General features: G+C 37.3%; 1 protein-coding gene across 3 annotated transcripts in view; it reads right to left on the bottom strand.

Moving 5' to 3' along the window:
- Window positions 1–21,935, bottom strand: part of BOD1L1 (biorientation of chromosomes in cell division 1 like 1) — a 38,803-nt gene that overhangs the window by 6,952 nt on the left and 9,916 nt on the right. Inside the window, exons 10-20 of one of the 3 annotated variants that reach the window (XM_080344089.1) lie at window positions 15,328–21,478; window positions 13,152–13,219; window positions 11,634–11,703; window positions 9,088–9,131; window positions 8,082–8,169; window positions 7,227–7,306; window positions 6,510–6,594; window positions 5,459–5,532; window positions 4,034–4,109; window positions 3,919–3,953; window positions 1,551–1,596 (exon numbers count right to left, since the gene is read on the bottom strand). In XM_080344089.1, the coding sequence (XP_080200215.1) occupies window positions 1,551–1,596; window positions 3,919–3,953; window positions 4,034–4,109; window positions 5,459–5,532; window positions 6,510–6,594; window positions 7,227–7,306; window positions 8,082–8,169; window positions 9,088–9,131; window positions 11,634–11,703; window positions 13,152–13,219; window positions 15,328–21,478 (6,817 nt within the window). Of the gene's footprint in view, window positions 1–1,550; window positions 1,597–3,918; window positions 3,954–4,033; window positions 4,110–5,458; window positions 5,533–6,509; window positions 6,595–7,226; window positions 7,307–8,081; window positions 8,170–9,087; window positions 9,132–11,633; window positions 11,704–13,151; window positions 13,220–15,327; window positions 21,479–21,935 lie in introns of those variants that run through there. The other 2 variants (XR_013922108.1, XR_013922109.1) reach the window with 2 other exon arrangements.

Raw genomic sequence — 21,935 nt, 5'->3', positions numbered from 1 at the left:
ATAATAAGCCATAGTATTTAAAAATCTTGCTAACTTTACAGCAGCAACTGCCGGTTAGCGCAAAATAATTTTAATTTCAAGCTCAGCGTCAGTGTTATGGAGGGACGTTGCCTTCAGAAACCAGATGTGTCTCAGCTGCATGAGCTGCACTGACTGAAAATAAGTTCTCTGCTTCTCACCCTACACGCGAGTCTGTCCCTACCACAAACCCTTGTGCAGAACATCCCAGAATTACCGGAATAAGTGAACTGCACAGAGGGATTCCATTTTGTTTTCTTTTCACTGCCAGGTGTTTTCAGATCCTTTTCTCACATGAATGCTAACCTATGGTGAAAAGTTTAACAGGATATTTAATCCACTTCATACACTCTTCTTAATATTGCTGTGACATCAACAGCCTTTTTACCTGCAAAATGAAATGTTACTTACACTAAATCAAGCTTTAAGTACACAGTTAAGTGTCTGTCTTTTTGAATAAAAAGCAAACCAGAAAGCACTTTTACACCTTTCGTGCATTTCTGTCTGTTCTCGTCACACTTGATAGAAACCAAGTACCACACAACCAGCTAACCCTCCAGAGGCAATTCTGATGTATATGGATTAAAGCCAACATTTTAACAAATGCAGAGAAAATAGGAAACAGTCCATATGTGCAGTGCAGCTAGATTAATATCTCTGTAGAAACCTAAACTTTTGGAAACTCCAGAAGACTTGTTTTGAAGACCTGTTTTCTCAGACTTGTGGCCTGAATGTTTATATTTGTTTACAAACCCTTTTCTAACCTGCCTTTCAGGCTTGTCTGCTTCCTGAATGGATTTTAAAGTCTATTTTAGGAATGGCCATAATTAAAAAGCAATATTTAAACAACCAGTGCAGTTCAGACTCCATACATGTGAAAAATTGACTACACCATCTACAATTCACCAGAGTTTGACCTCTTACAAATCACAGATGTATGAACAAGATAGAGAAATAGAAAAGTATCCCACTTTATTTGACTTTTGTTTGAAGCAGTAAAAGTACATTTTTGTGTAAAGTTAAGTGATCATCTTCTAAAGATCTTACAGCAGCTGTGAAATGGGAAACAGCCCCTCGAGCTACCACTAAGTTCTTTACACACATATCCACAGATAATCCAATTAACTGAACAAAATTTTAAATTTTAAAACAGTTAGTGCAGTAAGTGTGATCAAATGGAAAACAGTCACTAAGAACCAGTCTGATGGGGTACCTACCTGCCTCTGAAGCTCTGCTGTGTGCCTATCCATACAAACAAGTTATTTGCTATATTTTGCAATGCATTATTCAGCACTTAGCAGTGCTGAGGCATTTTTGAAATAAGTTATTAAGCTGCTCTTTTTTTGAAGTAAAAACTCAGTAGAATTAGGGACATATCTGCAGTGTTCTGTTTAATCAGATGTTTTCATATGTTGATGATACTGACTGCCAGAGATGATGTTTACGAAGGAACCATGTGGTTTCCTTAAAAAAAACTATTTTATTTCTTCCACCTTTTGTTTTATTTGTTAAAACAGATATAATTTCCTTACCTGTTTGAGGCATTTTTCCTCTATTCGCAAAAATAGGAAACTGCAGCTGAAATTTAAAAAAAAGTAGTTTCTTTACTTCAAAGAGAATCAGAAAAATCCAGGATTGTAATACATAAACACAGAAACTTGCTCCCGTTTGTAGTAGAACCTATCTGCAAATCTAGAAAACATGGACACTGTAATAAGATTTGGAGTTTCCTAACAGTAGCATGCATTTTTCCCATTTATGATAAAAAATTGAAACTAGTCAAATCAGCCCATACGCAGAAGAAATCATAGCAGTTGCAGTGATCTGACACTAAAGTAATAGCACTAAAAGACAGTTAAAAGCAGTTTCAGTCAAATACATTTCTGAAAACTTAATTATCAACAATGCAAAAAAGAAATCATGCAGTCACTTTTGTAACCACACACACAGATTTGCAGAATCACCAGAATTTACTCAGAACGTAGAAAGAACTATGTATAATTAAATAATTTCCTATCATGACTGTCCCAAAAATCCTGTTGCTTTCATGACTGAACGACTACACTAGGATATCTGTGCTTCCTTTGAAGTAGCAACATATTCTCAAAGCAGCCTAGGGAAAACTGTCACACAAAGATAATATCTCACCTTCCAGAACCATTATCTCAAATGAAAGGCAGATATTGCTCCTCCTGGAGCCAGCCTGTAACTGACTGACACACCAATAAGTCATCACTAAGAGATACAGGACCTTTAAAATAATCAACCTAGAACAAGGTAATTATTTTCCAGTACTGAGGGTGCCAAAGTATATCTATTTCTGAGGGGGATTTAAAAATTTGTTTTAATTCTTACTTGAAAATAAAACTTAAAAAAACCCTGAAGAACTCAAACAACAAACCCCAAACACCATAGAACACACTAGTTCAAATTACACTTAATTAAATTAATATTGGGAAAAAAAAAATTAGGGAAGATTAGAAATTATAATCATGGAATGGTTTGGGTTGGAAGGGACCTTAAGGATCATCTAGTTCTAACCCCTCTGCCGTGGGCAGAGATGCCTTCCACTAGACCAGGTTACTCAAAGCCCCATCCAACCTGGCCTTCAACACTTCCAGGAATGGGGCATCCACAGCTTCTCTGGGTAATGTGTTCCAGTGCCTCACCATCCTCATGGGGAAGAATTTCTTCCTTATATCTAATCTAAACCTACTCTCAGTTTAAGGCCATTATCCCTTGTCCTATCGCTATACACCCTTGTAAAAAGTTCCCCTCCAGCTTTTTTGCAGGTCCTCTTTAGGTACTGGAAGGCTGCTTAAGGTCTCCCTGGAGCGTTCTCCAGACCGAACAACCCCAGCTCTCTCAGCCTGGCTTCACAGCAGAGGGGCTCCAGCCCTCTCACCATGTTCGTGGCCCTACTCTGGAATTCTGAAACAACTTCATGAGACCTGCTGAAGGGGCAGGACTCAAAGGGCTGCCTGAAATGCTGCAGGGACAGACCAAGCAGGGACAAACTCGTGCTATCTGTCACCTAGGTCAATTCCCAATACTTCTGACAGCCATGCCAGCCAGTGCCTTACGAAGCAAACAGGCAGAAAACATGGGTTTCAATACAACTTCATTGTTAAAATCACCTATTTTCTATGCAATAATGTTGATTCTGACATAGAGAATTTCCCAAGAGAGGAGCCTTCCACCAGAATAAATCCAACTAGCTGGGCTTCACAAATGTGCCTGATCCATTTCCTGTGCTGTAATCCAACTGGATTGCAGAAACAGTCCCAAAATAACCCTTTCTTAGCAGATAATGTACTTCACAAGGGTTGAAATTATGATATTGCTGAGGTACGTTTCATGAGCTCTTAAGTTACCAACCAGCATATCTCTATCTTTTGAATGAACTGTACACACTGTAATATAGATAATACAACTGTATTACACAATACTTTATTTTACAGATATTAAGACTTACTATGAGCTATTATTATTATAGGTTCAGTAGAGATAAAAATAATCTCAAATTTTTGAAACAGTGACCCTTGATATTCAGGCTAAAATTACTCTCAGCACAAATTAGGAGACACGTATGCACACAATCAGAATTTCACCCTGTGTACAAGCATTTTGCTATCCAGCATAACACTTAGATTTGTATCAAGCATGTTGTACTAAACGTGATCCTCCTAGGTTATTTGCTGTACTTTGACTTAATAGTATATTTTGCTTATGAAGTTCACTTATATTAGGAGATACTAAAAATAGCTTTTGTTTGCTTAGACCAAACTCAGTTATCAAGTTTTCCATAAGATATTTCTGAAATATCATTAACTGTTTAACAGATAAATGGCTCTTGAATTACTGTGTTTAAATGCACCCAAACAAAATAAAGGCACTTACATTCCCAGTGCTCATATCAGCTTTTGACTCCCCACCTGAGGGAAAAAATATGAATTCAGAACTTGAATGTCACTATTTTCTTTGTTTTTCTACACAGGTATTTTGAACTACTTACCACCAGGCTGTATGGCTTCAAGAGGATATTTACGAGGTCTTCCCCTTTTCCGTTTCACTATTACAGGCTGATTTTCCTATTAAAAGTAAAGGACAAAAAAAATTTACCTACTGCAATGGACATCCAGCATTTGTGCAACGTAATACAAAGATTACTGCTAACTTCAGAATGTGGTACTGGTGGAAGTAGCGCCCATCAGTTTAAAAATATAGATGAGGCAGGTTTCATAGGAAGAGACGCTGCCTGTTACGAAATGCACTGATAGAGCTGAAAGAAAATGAGACAACTCCTAATTACACAAACCTCTACATGGCTGGCCTCAGGCACAAAGCATGCCTGAGAACACAGTGCCTTCTGCCCCCTTCCCCAACAGCTCTATCTCAAATGCTGCTGGCTTACCCCATATATCCCACTACATCTCTTCAGTCTTAGGAGAACTCCAAACTTTGTATCATGCAAGTCCCTTTTCCCAAGGCCATATGGCACAGGCTACATCTTGTAACAGCTGAGCAAGTGCCATTAAAACAGTCAATATCCTAGTTATTAAAATACACAGGTTGGTGATGTTGTCTGTATAAACAGGGCCTTTTGTAAAAAAGGCCCCTTACTTTAAAGTTTAAGCTTCAAAAGACAACTTTAAACAAAGAATATGGTCAGATGTTCGGATTATAAAGATCCATAATCTCAGATCACAAAATCCCCAATAACAGACTTAACCTTCTTTCCTTGTAAATTGGAAAAAATGCCTCATTCACCATTTGTTGAAATCTAGTTGATGTCTCCCCTGGCAAGGGATCTTAGTAACTCAAGCCTTGACTGAACAAACGTGACAATTTATTCTTTAAATTTTCTTCTACTTCCAAATTTGAGGCAAAAAAGCAAATGACAAAACCTAATGTCTTGATGAGAACCGTGTCCATTTCTAAGGACTAGCAACAATTTTAATATCTAGGGTTCAGATGCTTGTTTCCAACCACCACTGTAGACTATCACCAGTTAATGCCTAAAGGATAACAAAGAGTTTTAAAGTTGTTCAGTAGTAACATTTTTGTAAAGCCAAGTTATATTTGTTAGTGACTAAACTGTCCACATCTCAATTACAAGGTTGTCAGAAAACAAGATTTCTATACAACACAACTCTAGAATCGCTTTTGATACAGTTTACAAGTACTAGGATATGTATGAAGGGAGTTCCTTCTACTTCAGTAATCAGCCACTGATGTCTCATAGTCTTTGAGTTTTATACTTTTTGACACAAAACTACATGTGTCTTTGGTACTTCACAGTACCAAACAAAACTTTTCATAACTATTTTTTTGTTGGTGAAGTCAAAGTTTTAATATTGCTGTCAATAAAGCATACACAAAGTACTTGTTTTCAGTGTGAACCTACATTATCTCAGTTAACATGAATAAGACTACTCACCTCTGGAGAATTTTCATTTGATTCTAGACCATGCTTTTCCTTTTCAGACATTTCATGTTCAATGGTAAATTCATCTTCACACATACAAAAAAAAACCAAAACAAAACTGTACACTTTTGTTTAATCAGACAAAGAAAAAGGTACAAGCCACCACCTCTTCACTAAAAGCGTTATTTCACTCTGTGGCCCAAAATTCCCTAAAAACACCCATCAGAAATGAACACTATTTGCATTGTAGCAAATAGTGGTCTACCAGAATGCTTCCCTAACACTAGATGAGTTAGCGAGGTCTTCTAAGTTAAGGTAAAAACAAAAGCTCAAGAGTGTGACCCACTGTAAAATGGCAAGACATATACAAGCCACTATCCAATATTCTCCCATGTTCCAGGAAACTGAGGATACAAGGTCATTGCAGAACAGTTTCAGACTTCTTAACGTGTTCACCGGAGAGATAAAACTATCAATATGTCAAACTAACATTAAGAAGATATTCACACTGTTCTCACAGAGACAGACACAAGTTACATCAAAGCCAATATTAACTCTGTGGACACACCACCTTTTACTATTTATTTTAGTGCAATTAATGAGTCAACTACGATATTGCAACTTGCACGCTCTTTCCTGGTTGCTTTTTCTACAGAAACAAACAGGACAGATTTTGATTGTGACTATGTCATGTTATTTTTTTAATGAAAGGACACCCTTATTTGTAGCCAAAGTTAGGAGAAGTTCTTGTCACATACGCTGATCATGCTGTTTCCTTGTCCACCTGTTTATTTGCAATTGGCTTTCCTACCCAAGGCACATACTGAAGCAATAAGAGTGGATGGGCAATGGCATAGCGGAAACATCAAATCTGCTCTCGCCATATGAGAAACTAGGATTAATGCATTAGTTGATAGGAGTAACAGAACAGACAGCAACTAGAAAACATATGCAAGTATTTGCTGGGATCAAACTGGGATGAAGTTCCTAATTTCTATCAGAATCATGCAAACAGCATTCAGTACAGGATCAGAAAATTGTCCAGAATGGGTAGTTTCATTACCTTTTTCTTCCACAGTACTTTTAGGAGGTGTACGCTTTACATCAATTTCTTTGGACACTTCTGCTGTATCACCTGAAATAACTTCCTACATTATTTTGAAACAACAAAGAAAATAACATCTTACTACAAATTAAAGATCATTGTCCATTACTTATACTAAAAACAAACACACACTCCAATACATGAGTCACTATTCTACTCATCAAGATTTTGTAATGTCTTGTAAAAGCTTTGATGCTGAGAAGCTTCACCAGAATCAATGGGTGAGACAGTCTTACTCTTAACAAGAACATCTATTTTGTTCTGAACTCCTGTTTTGACTTGGAAGGGATCAGAGCACACTCAGAATTCAGATACAGGCTGATACCCTCTTGCAGATGTCAGATCAGTACAACCATGAAGATGACAAACTGACTGGACAGCTGAGATCCAGCAATTCTCCATGCAATCCCAAGCTTCTCAGTATTGTGCAAATCAGTTCAGAACACCTCAAAGGGATTCAGGTGCTATGCACTACACAGATTCCTGCATTTTTTTTTTAAATCTTCGCCTTGAAAAGGGAATATCATTCTGTCGTCATTGAATTTTTATTTAAGACAATGCAAAAGTAGCTTACTGTTAATAATGAAAATACCTCCCAAAATAAACTGATACAGAAATAAAAACTTCCATCTTGTTTACAATTGCAGAATATGCAAAAAATGTTCTTGAAAATACCTTGATGTTATCAGATTTCGTTTCAGAACATTGACTTGCTTCATCATCTTTTCTCATATCCTGAGCAATCGGCTGATCGCCTGCAAAAACAAACAACAGTTCAAGTGCTAAAAAAGTGTCTTCTGCATTTGCCAGATTTTGATGTCACTTTTTTATCAGCTCATCAGTGTGATTCAAAAGATTCTGAAAAGAAGCATCTTATTTACAAAAATGTGAACAGAACGTTATGCTAACCCCTCTTCACAAAGGGACATGGCTTCTAATCCCTCACTTCATCAAATCAAAATTCTTACAAGCAGAACAAAAACTCTTGCAAAAAATGACACCATTAATTATCCTTTTAAAAAATTATTCTGATGCTGAAAAGGCAAAAGCAGTTGAGAGCGGAGCTTGAATAGGTGTTACATAGTCAGTCTCATAATTATTATGTCAACAAAATGTTTAACTTATCTCTAAGCTAACCTTATCTAATTTTAACTTAGAAATGTTTCTGGCACTCAATGGACTGATTTCCTTCTTACTTCTAGACATATAAAAGGTTACACTAAAACTTAGTTCTTTCCAGTCCAACAGAAGGAAGCATCCAGCCCCACAAAGTCTATTGAATGGCTAGATTTTCCTGAGATGATCAGCTTTCCTCAGCTTTGTATACCCTCCCTGTGTTTTATTTAAAATCGATAAAATTAGTAATTATTTTAAAGACTAAAGAGAAGTAGTTTGTTTACTCATGATCAAAAAAGCTACTAAATGCTCTCCTGTGCAGTAGTAAATTTGTTACCATGGCCTAACTGCTGTAGAACTTTGTTGTGCAGCAGAGAAGTTTTACACAAATTCACATAGTTCTGTATGACTTACATTTTTCTTTATCCATTGTTCCTGAAGATTTACATTGTGTGTCTCTGGATCTGTGTTCTTCAGCTATCTGGGTATCCAAGTTTTCTGTCTACACATAAAACACAAAGACAGCTCTCTCATTACCTTATTTTTTTCCATAAAGTCATAAACACAAAAGGGAGAGGTTTTTTTACTTACTACTTTCAAGTAAAACATGCACATAACAGTATCACAAGAACAACTTATTCCTAGAGCTCAAGTAATGTTACTGTTATAGGATAGCACCATGAAAGAACTTCTTACTCACAGCATTTTCAGAATTTCTAATTTCTATTTTTTAATGATAAAAGTCTCAGTTATAATTAAGCACCCCACTGTGTGCTTTAAAAGCAGTTTATCATGGCAATTCTCACAAAATATTTCTTGATTTAAAAGGACAGTCTCCTACATGCAGAAAAAGAAGCAGCAGCTCACCAGCACCAGAAATGCGGACAACCACCATTACAATACAATAATAAATAAATTTACTACAAGTTGAAGAAATTACAAACATTTTTTAGCTTGTCATCTGTACTACATCTTGTTTCTGCTTCATAAGAAACCCTTTACACTTGCAACTTTCCCAGTCATCCCTTTTATACCTACAAACTCCAAGTTCTTGTGAAACCACAGCAGACTGCATTAGAAAAACAGGTTTCTAGTCATGATCAAAAGCCCCAAGAATAATCCCTATTTTTGTCCTCTATTCTTAATGAGGACAATCAAGCTTATCTTTTCTGCCAGTTAATAACAGTCTTGAAATAGTTACAGACTGTGGAACAACAATATGAGATTTATTTACTGGCAAATTTGAAAGACTAATTAGACATCAACCTACACAGCTGCACAGTCTCAATATACATAGGCTCTGCATATACAAAAATAATATTTTCCTTTAGAGAATATTTAATGTAAATACAAGTAAATGCAAGTAAGAATAAAAAGCAGCACAGACTTCAGAGAGTAAATTTTAAAACCAAGAACTTACATGACAAGTTTCTCCTTCTAAAGCAATATTCCTCTGCCACAAATCTATTAAAAAATAATTACAAAAACAATCAGAAAAGCTAAGCAAGAGTAAAATGTCATAGTATCTTTTACCTCACCTTCCTGAAAGGATTCCAGAGTAACTGAAACTATATAAAATTCACTTGCAATGTTGGAAATAAGACGTCCAATCTTTAACAATATGGATTACTAAAGACATTTTCTGAAAATAATTTTACGGCGAAAATACAGGCAATCATGGGGTTGTCATCTTTGAAACTTTGACTTTTCCAATATAATTCTAGCATTTGAATTAACCTGAATTTTATTTATCACAATCTTAGATGCTGGTCATGGGATGAAATAAAATGCAATGAAAACTGTACTGTAAATTGTGCTTCCATACAACTGAAGTTTGCATAATTGTACTAGTAAGACGTGCAGCTGATGCAGTACACATACAGAAATTGTCCAGTTGCTAGATTCTACTGTGCTCTAACTCTGGCTCGGATAAAATAGAGCCTTACCTTTCCATACCACCAAAATATGGAAAATAATTATGAATTAAGGGAGCTGATGAGTGCTTCGCACTTTTGAAAACTTTCAATAACTTTAAAAGTCGTTTCATATAGATACAAAGAAAATCTTAAACCATCAAGTGTGCAACAAAACCCTTGAAGTCTAATTCACAGGGCACTGAATTAATATTGTAATTTAAAAAAAAAAGCTAAAACATTCCGAGTGGTGTTTCAGCTACAATAAGAACATAAATCTATGATCCAATAAACCCACTCTATTCTACATAGGATTTTTTATAATTAGTAGCTCATTTCTTCAATCTACATGTTTTAGCAACAATTCTTCCACAGCTATACTGTTCAGTTGCACAACATCTTCCAATTTTTAAAGCAGTGTCAAATGAAGAGCTAGATCCTACCCACTCAAACAGCAATGATTTGTTTACATTCCAAGGAATCTTGGACTACTAAACTACTGTGTCTGCTGTTCATATTCATGACAGGACACACATTTGTCTTTTAAACAACTTCCTTTTACGTATGTTGAGCTATATGTATACATCCATGCATATATATATATATAGATTGTTGTGTGGTGGGGGAGAAAAAAAAAACCCTCTACCAAGAGCTACGAAGCATTATTCTTCAGTGTGTGTCATATCCAACATGATTTACACAACAAATGGCTTTTTGTTAAACATTTTACATGGAACAAGATTATCACAGCTAGTTCAATCTGCACATTTTAAATTTTAAGTACTGTCTGGGTGACTGAGTGATGTGGCCCAGTTTTTAAAATAAAGCTCACAGTAAAGAAAGTCTGATCACAGTTTTGGATCTTGCTGTCTTGAAGACCACATTCTTCTAACCCCTTCTAAGGGTTTACATTTTCTTTCTGGTGAGCAGAGCATGTCTCTTACCACTTACATGACCACACGTCACCGCTTAACCAGGCATGTGAATTTGGCCTACCACAAGGATAAAAAGGAATCTGGTTTTATACCAATGCTCATATCTCACCTTACTCCTAGTTTTGTCTTCTATTTGGTAAACACTAATTTTGGTGCATGTCTAATTTGGCAAGTGAGCTTTACAGTGTGTCCTTTGATAGCATTTAGGCTTTCAGTTGCAACCCTCCATAAGAGGAAATGCATCTTCAGCCTCTTTGGACTCTACATACAGCAGCATCACTGCTACCTCTCGTATTACACTTCAGTTTTACTTGTTACTCCATTAACTGAGAATTAACTCTTATCTGGTAGTGCTGTAAACACCTTTGTAATGCATCTGGAGCACGAAATCCCTCAAGATGGGAACAAAGTAAAGGTTTATTTCTGCTTTAAAAGCAAAGCCAAACGATTGCAACACATTTTAAAATACTGTGGTTTTGGGAAACAGGGACATTTTTTTTTTCTTCCATTTAAGATTAATTTAATACATAGAAAAGGAATTACTGAGTACAGATCCAAGTTGACTAATTGAGATTTCTAGCTAGGTAATTATCTACTTATAAATGTTCCTCAAATCTCGGTGGATGTCCAGAAATATTTTAATCTTCTGGAGAGAGAAAAAGAAAAATCATTCCTCTATAACCTCTGTGACTTAAAGTCATACTCTATTTACTATTGTCATATCCTCAGAGGGCCTGTCACAACACCCAAAACAATGATATTCTAAGTTAGAAGGAAAAAAGCCATTCTTTGGGGAAGTTTCTAAATTTTTCCCAAGCAAATGTTTTTCTGTATTTACCGATTTTGAACAGAATGTTAGCAGTCTACTTAGTTAAAATCCTAAATGCTTTCCACCCTTCTTTCAGCATATCATATTGGAAGAAAAGGCTGGCCTACCCTGAGCCCCTCTTTCCCACACACCAAATGCAAAGCCACATGAGCTCCTAAAGACATTTCAAGAAGATTTCTGAAGGCTTTGTTTCAATCCCTCTACTCCTATCAAATCTAGATCCCCTGCCCCATCATAAGTAACACTCAAATCTATATGAAAAGTAAGCCGCTATCAGTGTAAAAGTCACCTTTTTGAAGCTCTTTAGTATGAAGATCCACATATCCCTCTTCACTTCTTGGACTTTCAGGTTGTTGAGGCTACACATGAAATCAAAAAAGAAACAAAAATAACAAAGACATCCAGAACAAGTATGTCTCACTCCCCTTCCTCATGTCATGATGAACATTGGCTTACCATAATCTACAACAGGCTTCAAAAGTTCTTATTAAGACAGCAATACAAATAGTAATAAGGAACACTGGCAGAACTTAGTCACATTACTGTTGAACAGTACAGTGCCATAACCTTGACCTCAGGGTTAACTCTGGTACCAGAGTTCAGTTTAACAAGTAGACCTCAAGAGAAATATCAGGAAATCAAGGTGCAATGCCTACTCTGAGTTCCAAAAATGACCAATATTCTAGAAATGTTCACATATACAGAAAAATATGTATCTGCAATGTGTAACAAGGTACAACGAACTCTTTTCAACTTTTTTTTTCCAGTTCAAGTTGCAGATCAGCTATATGTTACCAATGCACAGATAAGTAAATTTAGCTCCATATAGCATTAAGTCAGATCTGAACATTGTAAACTCAGATACAGCACCATGTGAACATGGCTATGCTGACTCTAGGCCATCTTAAGCTGGCAAACAGTACAAGTGTTTGCAGATGGAACTCAAATCAATAAAACCTACTAGATTGAAGCTGACGTGGACTTTCCTGAAGTGCATCCCAGGTGTCAAAACCATGGTTCGGAAATACTCAACTGGTCTGCCCTGGAGCTGAAGTCAGTAACCCTGTGCAGATCCACCCTTTCAGATGTGCTTGGGAGCCTCTGAAACATGCTCTCCCTCAATATGAATACACAGATCAAGTCCTGTGTCTGAATGATTAACACATCTGGAATCCTGGCTAGCATGGACCACAGCACAGACACAGAGACAGCCTTAGCTTTGGTCTTACACAAGCTGTAAGTGACAATGAGCCCCAATACTCTGGATTATCCAGGATGCCCTACTCTTCTGTTCCAGCACATAACAGGCTACAGTTATCACAGCACAGAACAGCAGCGAGTGTTCCGCAAACACATAGAGAAGTGGCATGTCTGAAGACTGACATGGGACTGATACAACAAAACAAAGAGCGGTGTATGTTTACAATTTCAAAACACTAAACTAACAATTGTCAGCTGTAAGTGCTAAGGCATGTATGACTATTTTACAAGCACTATCACAAGCAACATGCACACAGTATGACCAGTTCTAGAAAAAAGCAAACTTGCATGTCACAGCCACAGGAAGAGCATGGCTGGGGGGCACAGGGATTGGTTCTACCAGAGTTTAACATGGCCAGCCCACAATTTAAATGCCAGCTGCTTAGGAAAGCACAGCTGAATAATCTGGAAAACGACCCTTTGAAAGTTTTGAAGTTCAAATGACAATTTGCTGCACAAAAATAAAAAAATACAGTAAGAAACCCTAGCAAGATGTATAATTACACAATAAATAGTATAGCCAAAATTTTCAAAATAACATAAATACCTCTTCAGGTCTCAAGTTAGTTTCAAATTCTAGTTCTTCAGCCAACTTTGGTAAAGCTGCATTATTGCCTAATGAAATACAAATATGTTAAAATTATTAGATTACATTATGCTGCATTTATCTCATGCTACAGTAGGATACTATTTCTCAGTACCACCTCATGAACACAGCACAGGAATTTAATCCCTTCCTGTAGGCAATGGAAACAATAGCAAGCCTGTCTGCAGCAAACCAGCTCAAAAAAATAACTTGGCATCTGCAAGAATACAAGTACTTCTATGTTTTCCTTAAGTATAAAAGGATTGGAAAATATGGGCTATCAGGATTTACCATAGCTTATTTGTGAATTCTGACTTTGGCTTTTTTCCTTGCTTTTCCTTTAAAAAAAACACCAAAAGATTTTCTGACCAAATTCCAAATCACTGCTGTATTAATAAATGCAGAATGAAAATTTAATACCAAGGATAACATTTTTCTTTAAGTGACAATAAGATGTAAAACTGTAAGTTCTAACACTGTAACCACTGAAATAATCCAATTTCCATAGACTGAAAGTTCAGCAGCTCCTGTTAGTGTTAATGTAATTTCATATAATCTTCAAACCCCGTCCATTTCATTCCCCATAGGAACAGCTGTACACTTTTAACATCTGAAAAACAGGCCACGCTGACAGCATCTTCACATGACTTCTACAGACTTTTTGGGCACCTATTTCAAAAGCCTGTTTATACAGCTTTTCCTAAACAAAAAGAAATAGTTATAACATGACAATTCATCAATGATGCATGTAAAGTGATTAAATTGTGGCTGCAGTCCACAAAATAAGAATACCACTGCCACTGCTACTTACAGAGGCTACACTGATGGACAACAAGGATTGAGCAAAGCACCAAGACAGAAATACCTAAGTATGGCAGTTTACATTTTCACGGCTCATGTTTGTCTTTGTTTCATAAATGTTGAGTAATATTTTTCAAGCTTACTAGCTCAGCATATTTCCTTGACAAATTCCCAAGATGCCCAAATCTGCAGAGTAAGATTTCTCATCCCAAATATCAATAAAACTAGAGAATAAAGCCAACTTTTGAGAAACTGGACCTGCACTCACATTATAAAAATGTTAGCGTATTTTTTTTAAATAATAGCAAAGACAGACATGAGAAGGAAAAGGTTTTAAAAGCAGTACTTGATTGTCATCATTCCACTTCCTTTGGTATAAACAAAGACAAGCAGATTTCTCTACTATTTTTCTACAGCTTAATTTCTCCAAAATTTATAATGAAGTCATAATCTTGACTTCATTATGTCATCTAGAGAATTTAATAATTTTCATAAATATGGTGCTTCAGCTACTCTGGAGGGTCAAAGAGGAGAAAAGCTGCAAATAGCAGGATGTTCTTAACACGATATTTTAGGAACTAACAGTCATGCAAGTTCATTTCAAACGTTAGTTTCCAGAAAAATGGATTCATAAATAAAATACGATATCCTTAATGTCATAGACTATCATAACTAAAGTTTTCTATTTAGAATAGTCACCTGTCATAATTGCTCACTTAAAATATTCATTTATACAGGATGACTGCCTGATTCTTTTGTAACACAAAGTAGGACCATGTCAAGTGTATTCATAACACAAAATTCAGCCTAAAAGCGTGAATCTGAATATAACCATTAAAAAACCATCCATAGAAAAATATCCTATTTTGATTAAGGATGGCCACTCTTGTCTTCAAAATTACTAAGAAGTTACCTTTTGAAAATGTTGAACATATGTATAAATGTTTTCCTATAAAAGCATTTTTGGATTTCAAAACACATTAATAACAAAACCTATCTTGTAGCTTCATGATAATTACCCCTTCCAAACCACTTCAAACATTAATTCACAATTTTACATCACTGTATTTTAATAACGTTTTTGGACTCTAATACCATTTGATTCTTTTCCAACATACCTCAGATAGTTGTGCCCAGGCACTCCTATACTCCCACAGTCATATGCTCATTTAAATGTTTGTCACCAATTCTTAAAGATATTGTCAACAGTTATTTTGCAACCAACAAAGAAATCAGGTCTATTTGAACAGTGTAAGTTATTTCTAACTATAATCACAGTAAAATATATGTATTTATGACAGCTTATAAGCTATTTTAAAAAAAGAGAAAACCTCACCTGAATTCAAGGTTGAGTTACTTTTTGGAAAAGTAACTTCGATTCCAACATCATCTACTTTGATCGAGTTTGTTTTGTCATTACTGCCACAAAGCTCTTCTACATGCAACACAGGGAAGTTACGTCTTTCCCCTAACTCTGCTTCTATTGAAACTTCACCATTGTTGGTATTTACAGTCACTTCATTTGCAGAAACTAAGGAAGGAGCCTGTGCCCCAGGCAGGGGAGTCCTTATTTCAGAAAAATCACTTTCTAAAAGCAAGTTTGAGTTAAATTTATAGTTTACATTCCTTAGAGTTTCACTCTCTACTGCTGCTTCTGAAATCACGCAAGAGAGTTCTGATGTAACATCCTCATGCAAAACATTTTCAGCTTGCTCATCATCCTTGCTTCCCTCTGAGGAAGGACTTGGACTCACAGCAGTCTCTGTGCTGATCTCCACACAAAGGGCTTCATCTACACTCATGAGGTTCACTGAATTTTCATCCGTTTCTGCGATTTCACTGTCTGCTGTGGTCTGTGATGCTGCTGATTCTCCCCTCACATCACTCTCATGGGCCTCGTTCTCTCTACCAATGACAAGCAAAGAATTACTGCTGTTTTCTGGACCTGTAGTCGACAGGATGCATTCAATCTGGTTAGCAGTACCGAAAATTTCCTCACTTTTGTCTTTTACTTCTGTAGTCTCAGCAGCAAGCTGACTTTCTTCTATGACTGTGAAAGTGAAGAGACTATCACATTCTTCCATTGTGCTCAGAGTGATCACTTCTCCCTCCTCCTTATCTCCTACACTTGAAGCAGCATGTTGTTCTTCACTGTTGGTGGCGACCCTCAGCACAGGAGCTCCACATTCTCCCACAAAAATCACAGAACCTTTGCTTTTTGCATCTGCATTGAAAGCAGCTAGTCCAAACTCTTCATCTACAGTTGCAGTGGTCTCCACTATCTTACATTCCTCTGATGCATTTGGGGAGATAATGGCATCTTCATCTCCATCTGCTACAATGAGCTGACTTTCAGCTTGTGGTGCTGCACTGATCAGGACTATCTCGCATTCTTCTGTCATGCTTGTAGTGATCATAGCAGCTTCATATCTTCCTTCTGTTTCTGAACCAGTGAGTTTGTTTTCTTCTTGCATAGCTACACTAGACATAGGAGCTTCAAAACATTCTGCTGTACTTGTAGGTATCATTACCCTTTCATTTTTTGACTCTGTGTCCGACACATGTTGAATCGCCTCTTCTGTGACTTCACCTGACATTAGGATTACTTGTTCTTCCACAACACTTGTGGAGATCATAGCACACTCATCTTTTTCTTCCTTACCACTAGCAGTTGGGTGGCTTTCATCATCGTCATTATCATCTCCCCCTGCACTAGATTCACTAGGCATGGGAACCTCATATATTTCCATATCTATAGAAACCACAGCATTCTCATTTATTTCTTCTACTTTCACAGAGGGGAGCTGACCATCATATTCAATAGCTGCACTTGACATAGGAGCCTCAAATTCTTCCACAATACTGGTGGAAATCATAGTACATTCATCCTTCTCCTGCTTACTGCTACAAGTAAGCACACACTCTTTGAACTCTGTAGCTGTACTAGGCATGGGCACCTCTGTGTCTTCAGTGTCTATTAAGACCATAGAGCTTTCCCGACTTTCGGTGACTCTTGCAACAGTAAGTGGACCTTCCTCAGCATCCAAGGCTGAATGTAAGGGAACATCACTTTCTTCCACTGTACTGGTAGAAATTATATCACCTTTTACTTTTTCTTCTCTGTTAGCAGGAACAGGAGAATTCTCATCTTCTGTTGGAACTGCACTACTTATAGAGGCATCAAGTTCTCTGCTGCCAAAGGAAGTCATGGCATTCTCATGTTCATCTTCAGTGTCAGACTGACTCTTATCTTGCACTGCCATAGCACTGGTCATGGGACCCTCACATTCCTCAGCATCTAAAGGAATCAAGGTACCTTCAAGCTTTCCTATATGCGGAGTCAATGCCCCCTCATCTGCAGCACTTGCACTGGTTACACTGCTTTCAACAATGCCTTTAGCATTTTTGCAGTTTGTGGCACAATTAGTTTCTTCCTCTGCACTCATCATGCTATCAACAGTAAGCTTATTTATATTTATGCCAGCCACTCCTGACTCTGCTTCCATTTGTTCAGCAACTATGCAGATAATGGAACTTTCACCTTCTTCTGCACCTATACAAATCAGTGCATTTTCACTTTCCATTCCTGTACAAGTAGAAGCATGCTCATTTTCTTCATTTCCTCTTCCTGTACTGGTCACAATGTCCTCACCTTCTTCATCCTCTTCTTTTGAACCTGTGCTAGTCACAAAACCTTCATCATCACACAGACCTACACTGACTGTAGCGACACTGGCTTCTTCCTTTGCTCTTGTACTGTCCATTAGACTTTCACATTTTTCAGCTTCTAAGCAAACTGCAAACCCCTCATTGCTGTCTTCTAGACCTGTGCAGACTACTGAAATTTCAGCATCATCTTCTGGGGTTATGCCTGTGCTGGTCACTGCACTTTCACCATTTACAGTATCCTCAGATTTGTCACTGCTTGTTCCAGTTGTGGCGCTGTTGTTTGCGACCATTGCAATACAAGCACCAGTTACAGTGCTTTCTCCCTGGGCATCTGTACCAGTAACTGAGCAGATGATGAAGTTATGACCTCTTTCTTCTGCACCTGTGCAAGTCACAGTACCTTCATGTTCTTTCACTTGGCCAGCTGTCACACTGCCCCTAAATTCACTCGAGCTGTCACCACTCGTTGACCCTTCACCTGTTTCTGTCCCTGCACTAGTTACAGCACCATCACTCTCTGCTTCACCTAAGCAGGATACAGAACTTTCAAATTTGCCTGTATCTACACAAGCTGAGGTCTTTCGCTTTTCTTCAGAGCCTGCACTAGTCACAGCATCATCTTTTTCTTCTGCCCCGGCACTATTTACATTATCTTCAATTTCTACTCCACTTGCATTGACTGAATCCTTAACACTTTCTTCTGCATCAACCATGGTACAGTCACCATTTTCTTCTCCTTCTGTACTTGTTAGGAAACTTTCACTTTCTGCTAATCCTTCAGTGACAACACTGCTACCACCTTCTTCAGCTGCTGCAACAGTACACTCACCAATATCAGCTCCTGTGCTGAAACTGCTGCCCTCACTACTTTTTACCCATATGCCTGTTGTGAAACCCTCATCAGCTTCTATACTTGTGCAGATTACTGTCACCTCACCTTCTTCTTCTGAGCAAGTGGTTGTAGCATCACTGTCCTTTTCAGAATGTGATGTACCGTCAGCTCTTTCTTCTCCTGTACTAGTGGCCGTTACAGTGCTCTCGATGATCTTTTCTGTGCTAGTTCCTATCGCAGTGGCCGGAGTTGTTTGCAGGCCGCTGTACAACAAACTACATTTACTACTTCCTGCACTGGTACCTACTGCACTGCTTTCATTTCTATCTTCCACACCAATCACACTATTCCTTTCTTGCCCACTGGCTAGAATAGAGTTTTTGACTGTTCCTTCAGGAACTTTTTCAAGCACTAACACAGAGGAAGATTGTATCATATCATCAATATCATGCACCTCATTCTTTTCCACATTATCCATCATCGAGCTGCTTTCTCCCTTTGTGGAAGGATCTCTACTCAAGTACTTTCTCGCTTTTCTTCTTAGGAGAAGTTCTTCTGTTATATCTTCACAATCTTCAGTTATGTCAGTCATTAAGTTTTCCTTCCTCATTTTCAACTCACTTCCCTGAGTGCTTTCTAACTTTGCCTCTTCTTCATAACCTTGACTAGGTAACCCAGCTGTGCTGTCTTCCATTGTGGGTTCATCAGGCTGGGGCACCTCATTATCTTTTTCTATACTCTTTGTCATACTGTTGTTGCCACCACCGTCTTTCATGACAGAACTCAGCACTGCACTATCTTGTTGCTTCATGTATACAACCTGTGCTGCATCATTCTTCAAAATGAAAGTATCCTCAACTACAGAAGTCCCATCTGAATGATGGCATTCTTTAGACATACTACTACAGGAATCTGTAAAATCTGAGATATCCATATCCATGGACTTTGCATCAGCAGCATCTTCTCTGGAAGAATTAATTGCTAAAGGAACATCATCTGAATTAGAATTTATAACAGTTTTTAAATTCTTTGGTTTGTTGCTGTCTTCTGAAACTTGATCCTTACTGGGAACATTCAGTAAGACTCTACTACTTTTTTCATACACACCACTCATTTGATAAGCCCCTTGTTTATTGGGTCCTTGATCCATGGAAGCTTGTTTGGACAAAATGTCTAAGGCACCAACTTGTTTATCAGAGATATCTTCTTGTTTAATAGTTTTTTCAGCTGCAGGTAGAAACTGCAATTCACAAGCTTCAGGATCTGCCACGCTGTATTTTGATTCCTCATTTGAAACAGAGGGAGGTATTTTTTCTTTTGCTGCACATTCAGCACCTGTGGCTTGGAGTGAGTTTTGAATGTTTTTTCCTTTGACATTAGATGCTTCCTGTACTTTTGTTTGTTCCAAATCAAGTTCCATCAGCTCTTCCTCATGACCAGAATGCAAGTCATCATTATTCATACTTGACTTCTGAGAGGCTGGAGCATGGCTGCTTTCAGTTGTGCTAGCTGATTGCTTTGCCTTTCCAAGTAAATCTTGGTTTGATATATTGCCTTTTCTGTTTTCACTGGGTATCTTCTTACTTTGTTTTTTATCCATTGCCACCATGGTGCTCAATACTTTTTCATGCCCACTATCCATTTCTTTAATATCTTTATCTTCTGATTTGATACTCTCTTCCTTCTTCTTTATTTCCTTGTTGTTGTGCTTTAGGTTTCTGCTTTTGTGACCTTCAGCAGAGAACCTCTTTTCCAGTTTGGAATTGCTTAAATCTTTATCACCTCTATATTTCTCTTTCACAGATCCTCTTTCTCCAGAATGTGACTTCACTTTGTGACTGAAGTCTTTTTGTGATCCCTGAGTCAATTGCGCGCCACTTACAAGCTCAAAGTCAGCACCGCTCTCCTCAAAAACTTTGTCTTCATTCTTGGATTTGCGTTGCTTATCTGAATCATTCTCTTCCGTGCTCTTCTCTTTGTCTAGTTTCTGACCAGCCTCTTGTTTTGTTGAAGTTTCCTGCAATTCTGTTTCAGACGCTTTGAATTGCTTACTATGGCTCTTTGACTTAGACTTTAACAAAACCTTGTCTTCTACAAGGCTCTTAGATCTTCGTCTGTCTTTATGAACACCATCTTCTTGTTTCAAATTACTATCAGAGTTAGCTGATTCTATTTCATGTCTATCTTCTGAGTAGCTTTCGCTCCTTCTGTGCGTTGCAGAAACAAGTTGCTTTGAGGCACTTAGGGAATCCTTTTGTGGTCTAGAATCACTCAGGGACCTTTTGGACTTGTATTCTGCTCTTGATTTTTCTGTTGAGAGATGTCTGTCTTTTTTATTTTCCTTACGCAGCGATTCTTCAGCTTTTAAGGTTGATTCAGAAATATTTTTTCCATCTTTCCCTGTTACTGATATTTTCCGTTCACTTCGGTGTTTATTTTTTTTTTCATATTTGTCATCTGAGGAAACCTTTATTTGTTGATTATGCTTCTGACCACCATCCTCTCCTTTCAAACTTTTCTCAGATGAATGGAGTTCAACATCTTCGCTTGATTTGTGAAGACCATCTCCTTTATACTTGTGCTTTAAAGAAACTTTATCTTCTAAAGCAGTTCTTTCCTTCTCATTTTTATCTCTGTAAGACTTGGCTTCTTTTTTGGCAGCATTTCTCATATGTTGAATTTCTGCGTCACTATCTTTTCTGGGGTGTTTTTCATTTTTAAATATGGATTTCTGCTTCTGTAGTTCTTCAGTATTGACTTCTGCTCTATCCAGTTGTCTTTTTGGATCCCTCGTTTCACTGTCCTGCTGAGCTCCTTCAGCCTGAAGAGAGGTGGAGGTTTTTCTTTTATGTTCTTTTTCTGCTTTAGAATCACTTTTGCTTTCCTCAGTTGAATGCACTGATTCTGAAAGTCTTCTCAGCTGTTTAGAGATTTCACTTTTACCATGATTATGCTTCAATTCTTTGGAAGAATTCTTTTCACAAGTCTGTAAAAGAAAGTTTATTATACATACATAAGCAAATGTTACACAGCTCCTTTGCCACATGACCAAACAGAATTATTAAAGGCAAACTCTCCATAAAAACAATATACCACAGAATACACTTAACATAGCAATAAAAATTTGCCTGAAATATTGTCAGTAAGAAAATGAAACTTGCCATTTTCATCCTAACTATCTGCCATTGTGGGAAAATCCAAAGAAACAGAAGTTAACCTTAAGCAGTCTGTTTGAACTTGAGTAGCTTTTCTTTATAAAGTGATTCTTCTTTCTAAAATGATTTAAATGGCTTTTTAAATGGACAATCACAATTGCAAATACTCCATAAATTATTTCAAATAGACATTATGTTATGTGTCTGAAAAAAAAAAAACCTACAGAAGATAATTCTAGACTTCCATTTGAACTTCTAACTATCACTTTTTGTTAATAATATTGTTGG

Source organism: Nesoenas mayeri (genome assembly GCF_963082525.1).
Source record: "Nesoenas mayeri genome assembly, chromosome: 4".
NCBI classification, from domain to species: Eukaryota; Metazoa; Chordata; class Aves; order Columbiformes; family Columbidae; genus Nesoenas; species Nesoenas mayeri.
The sequence above is the reverse complement of the archived record's forward strand: the minus strand, read 5'-3'. Positions and strand labels throughout refer to the sequence as shown.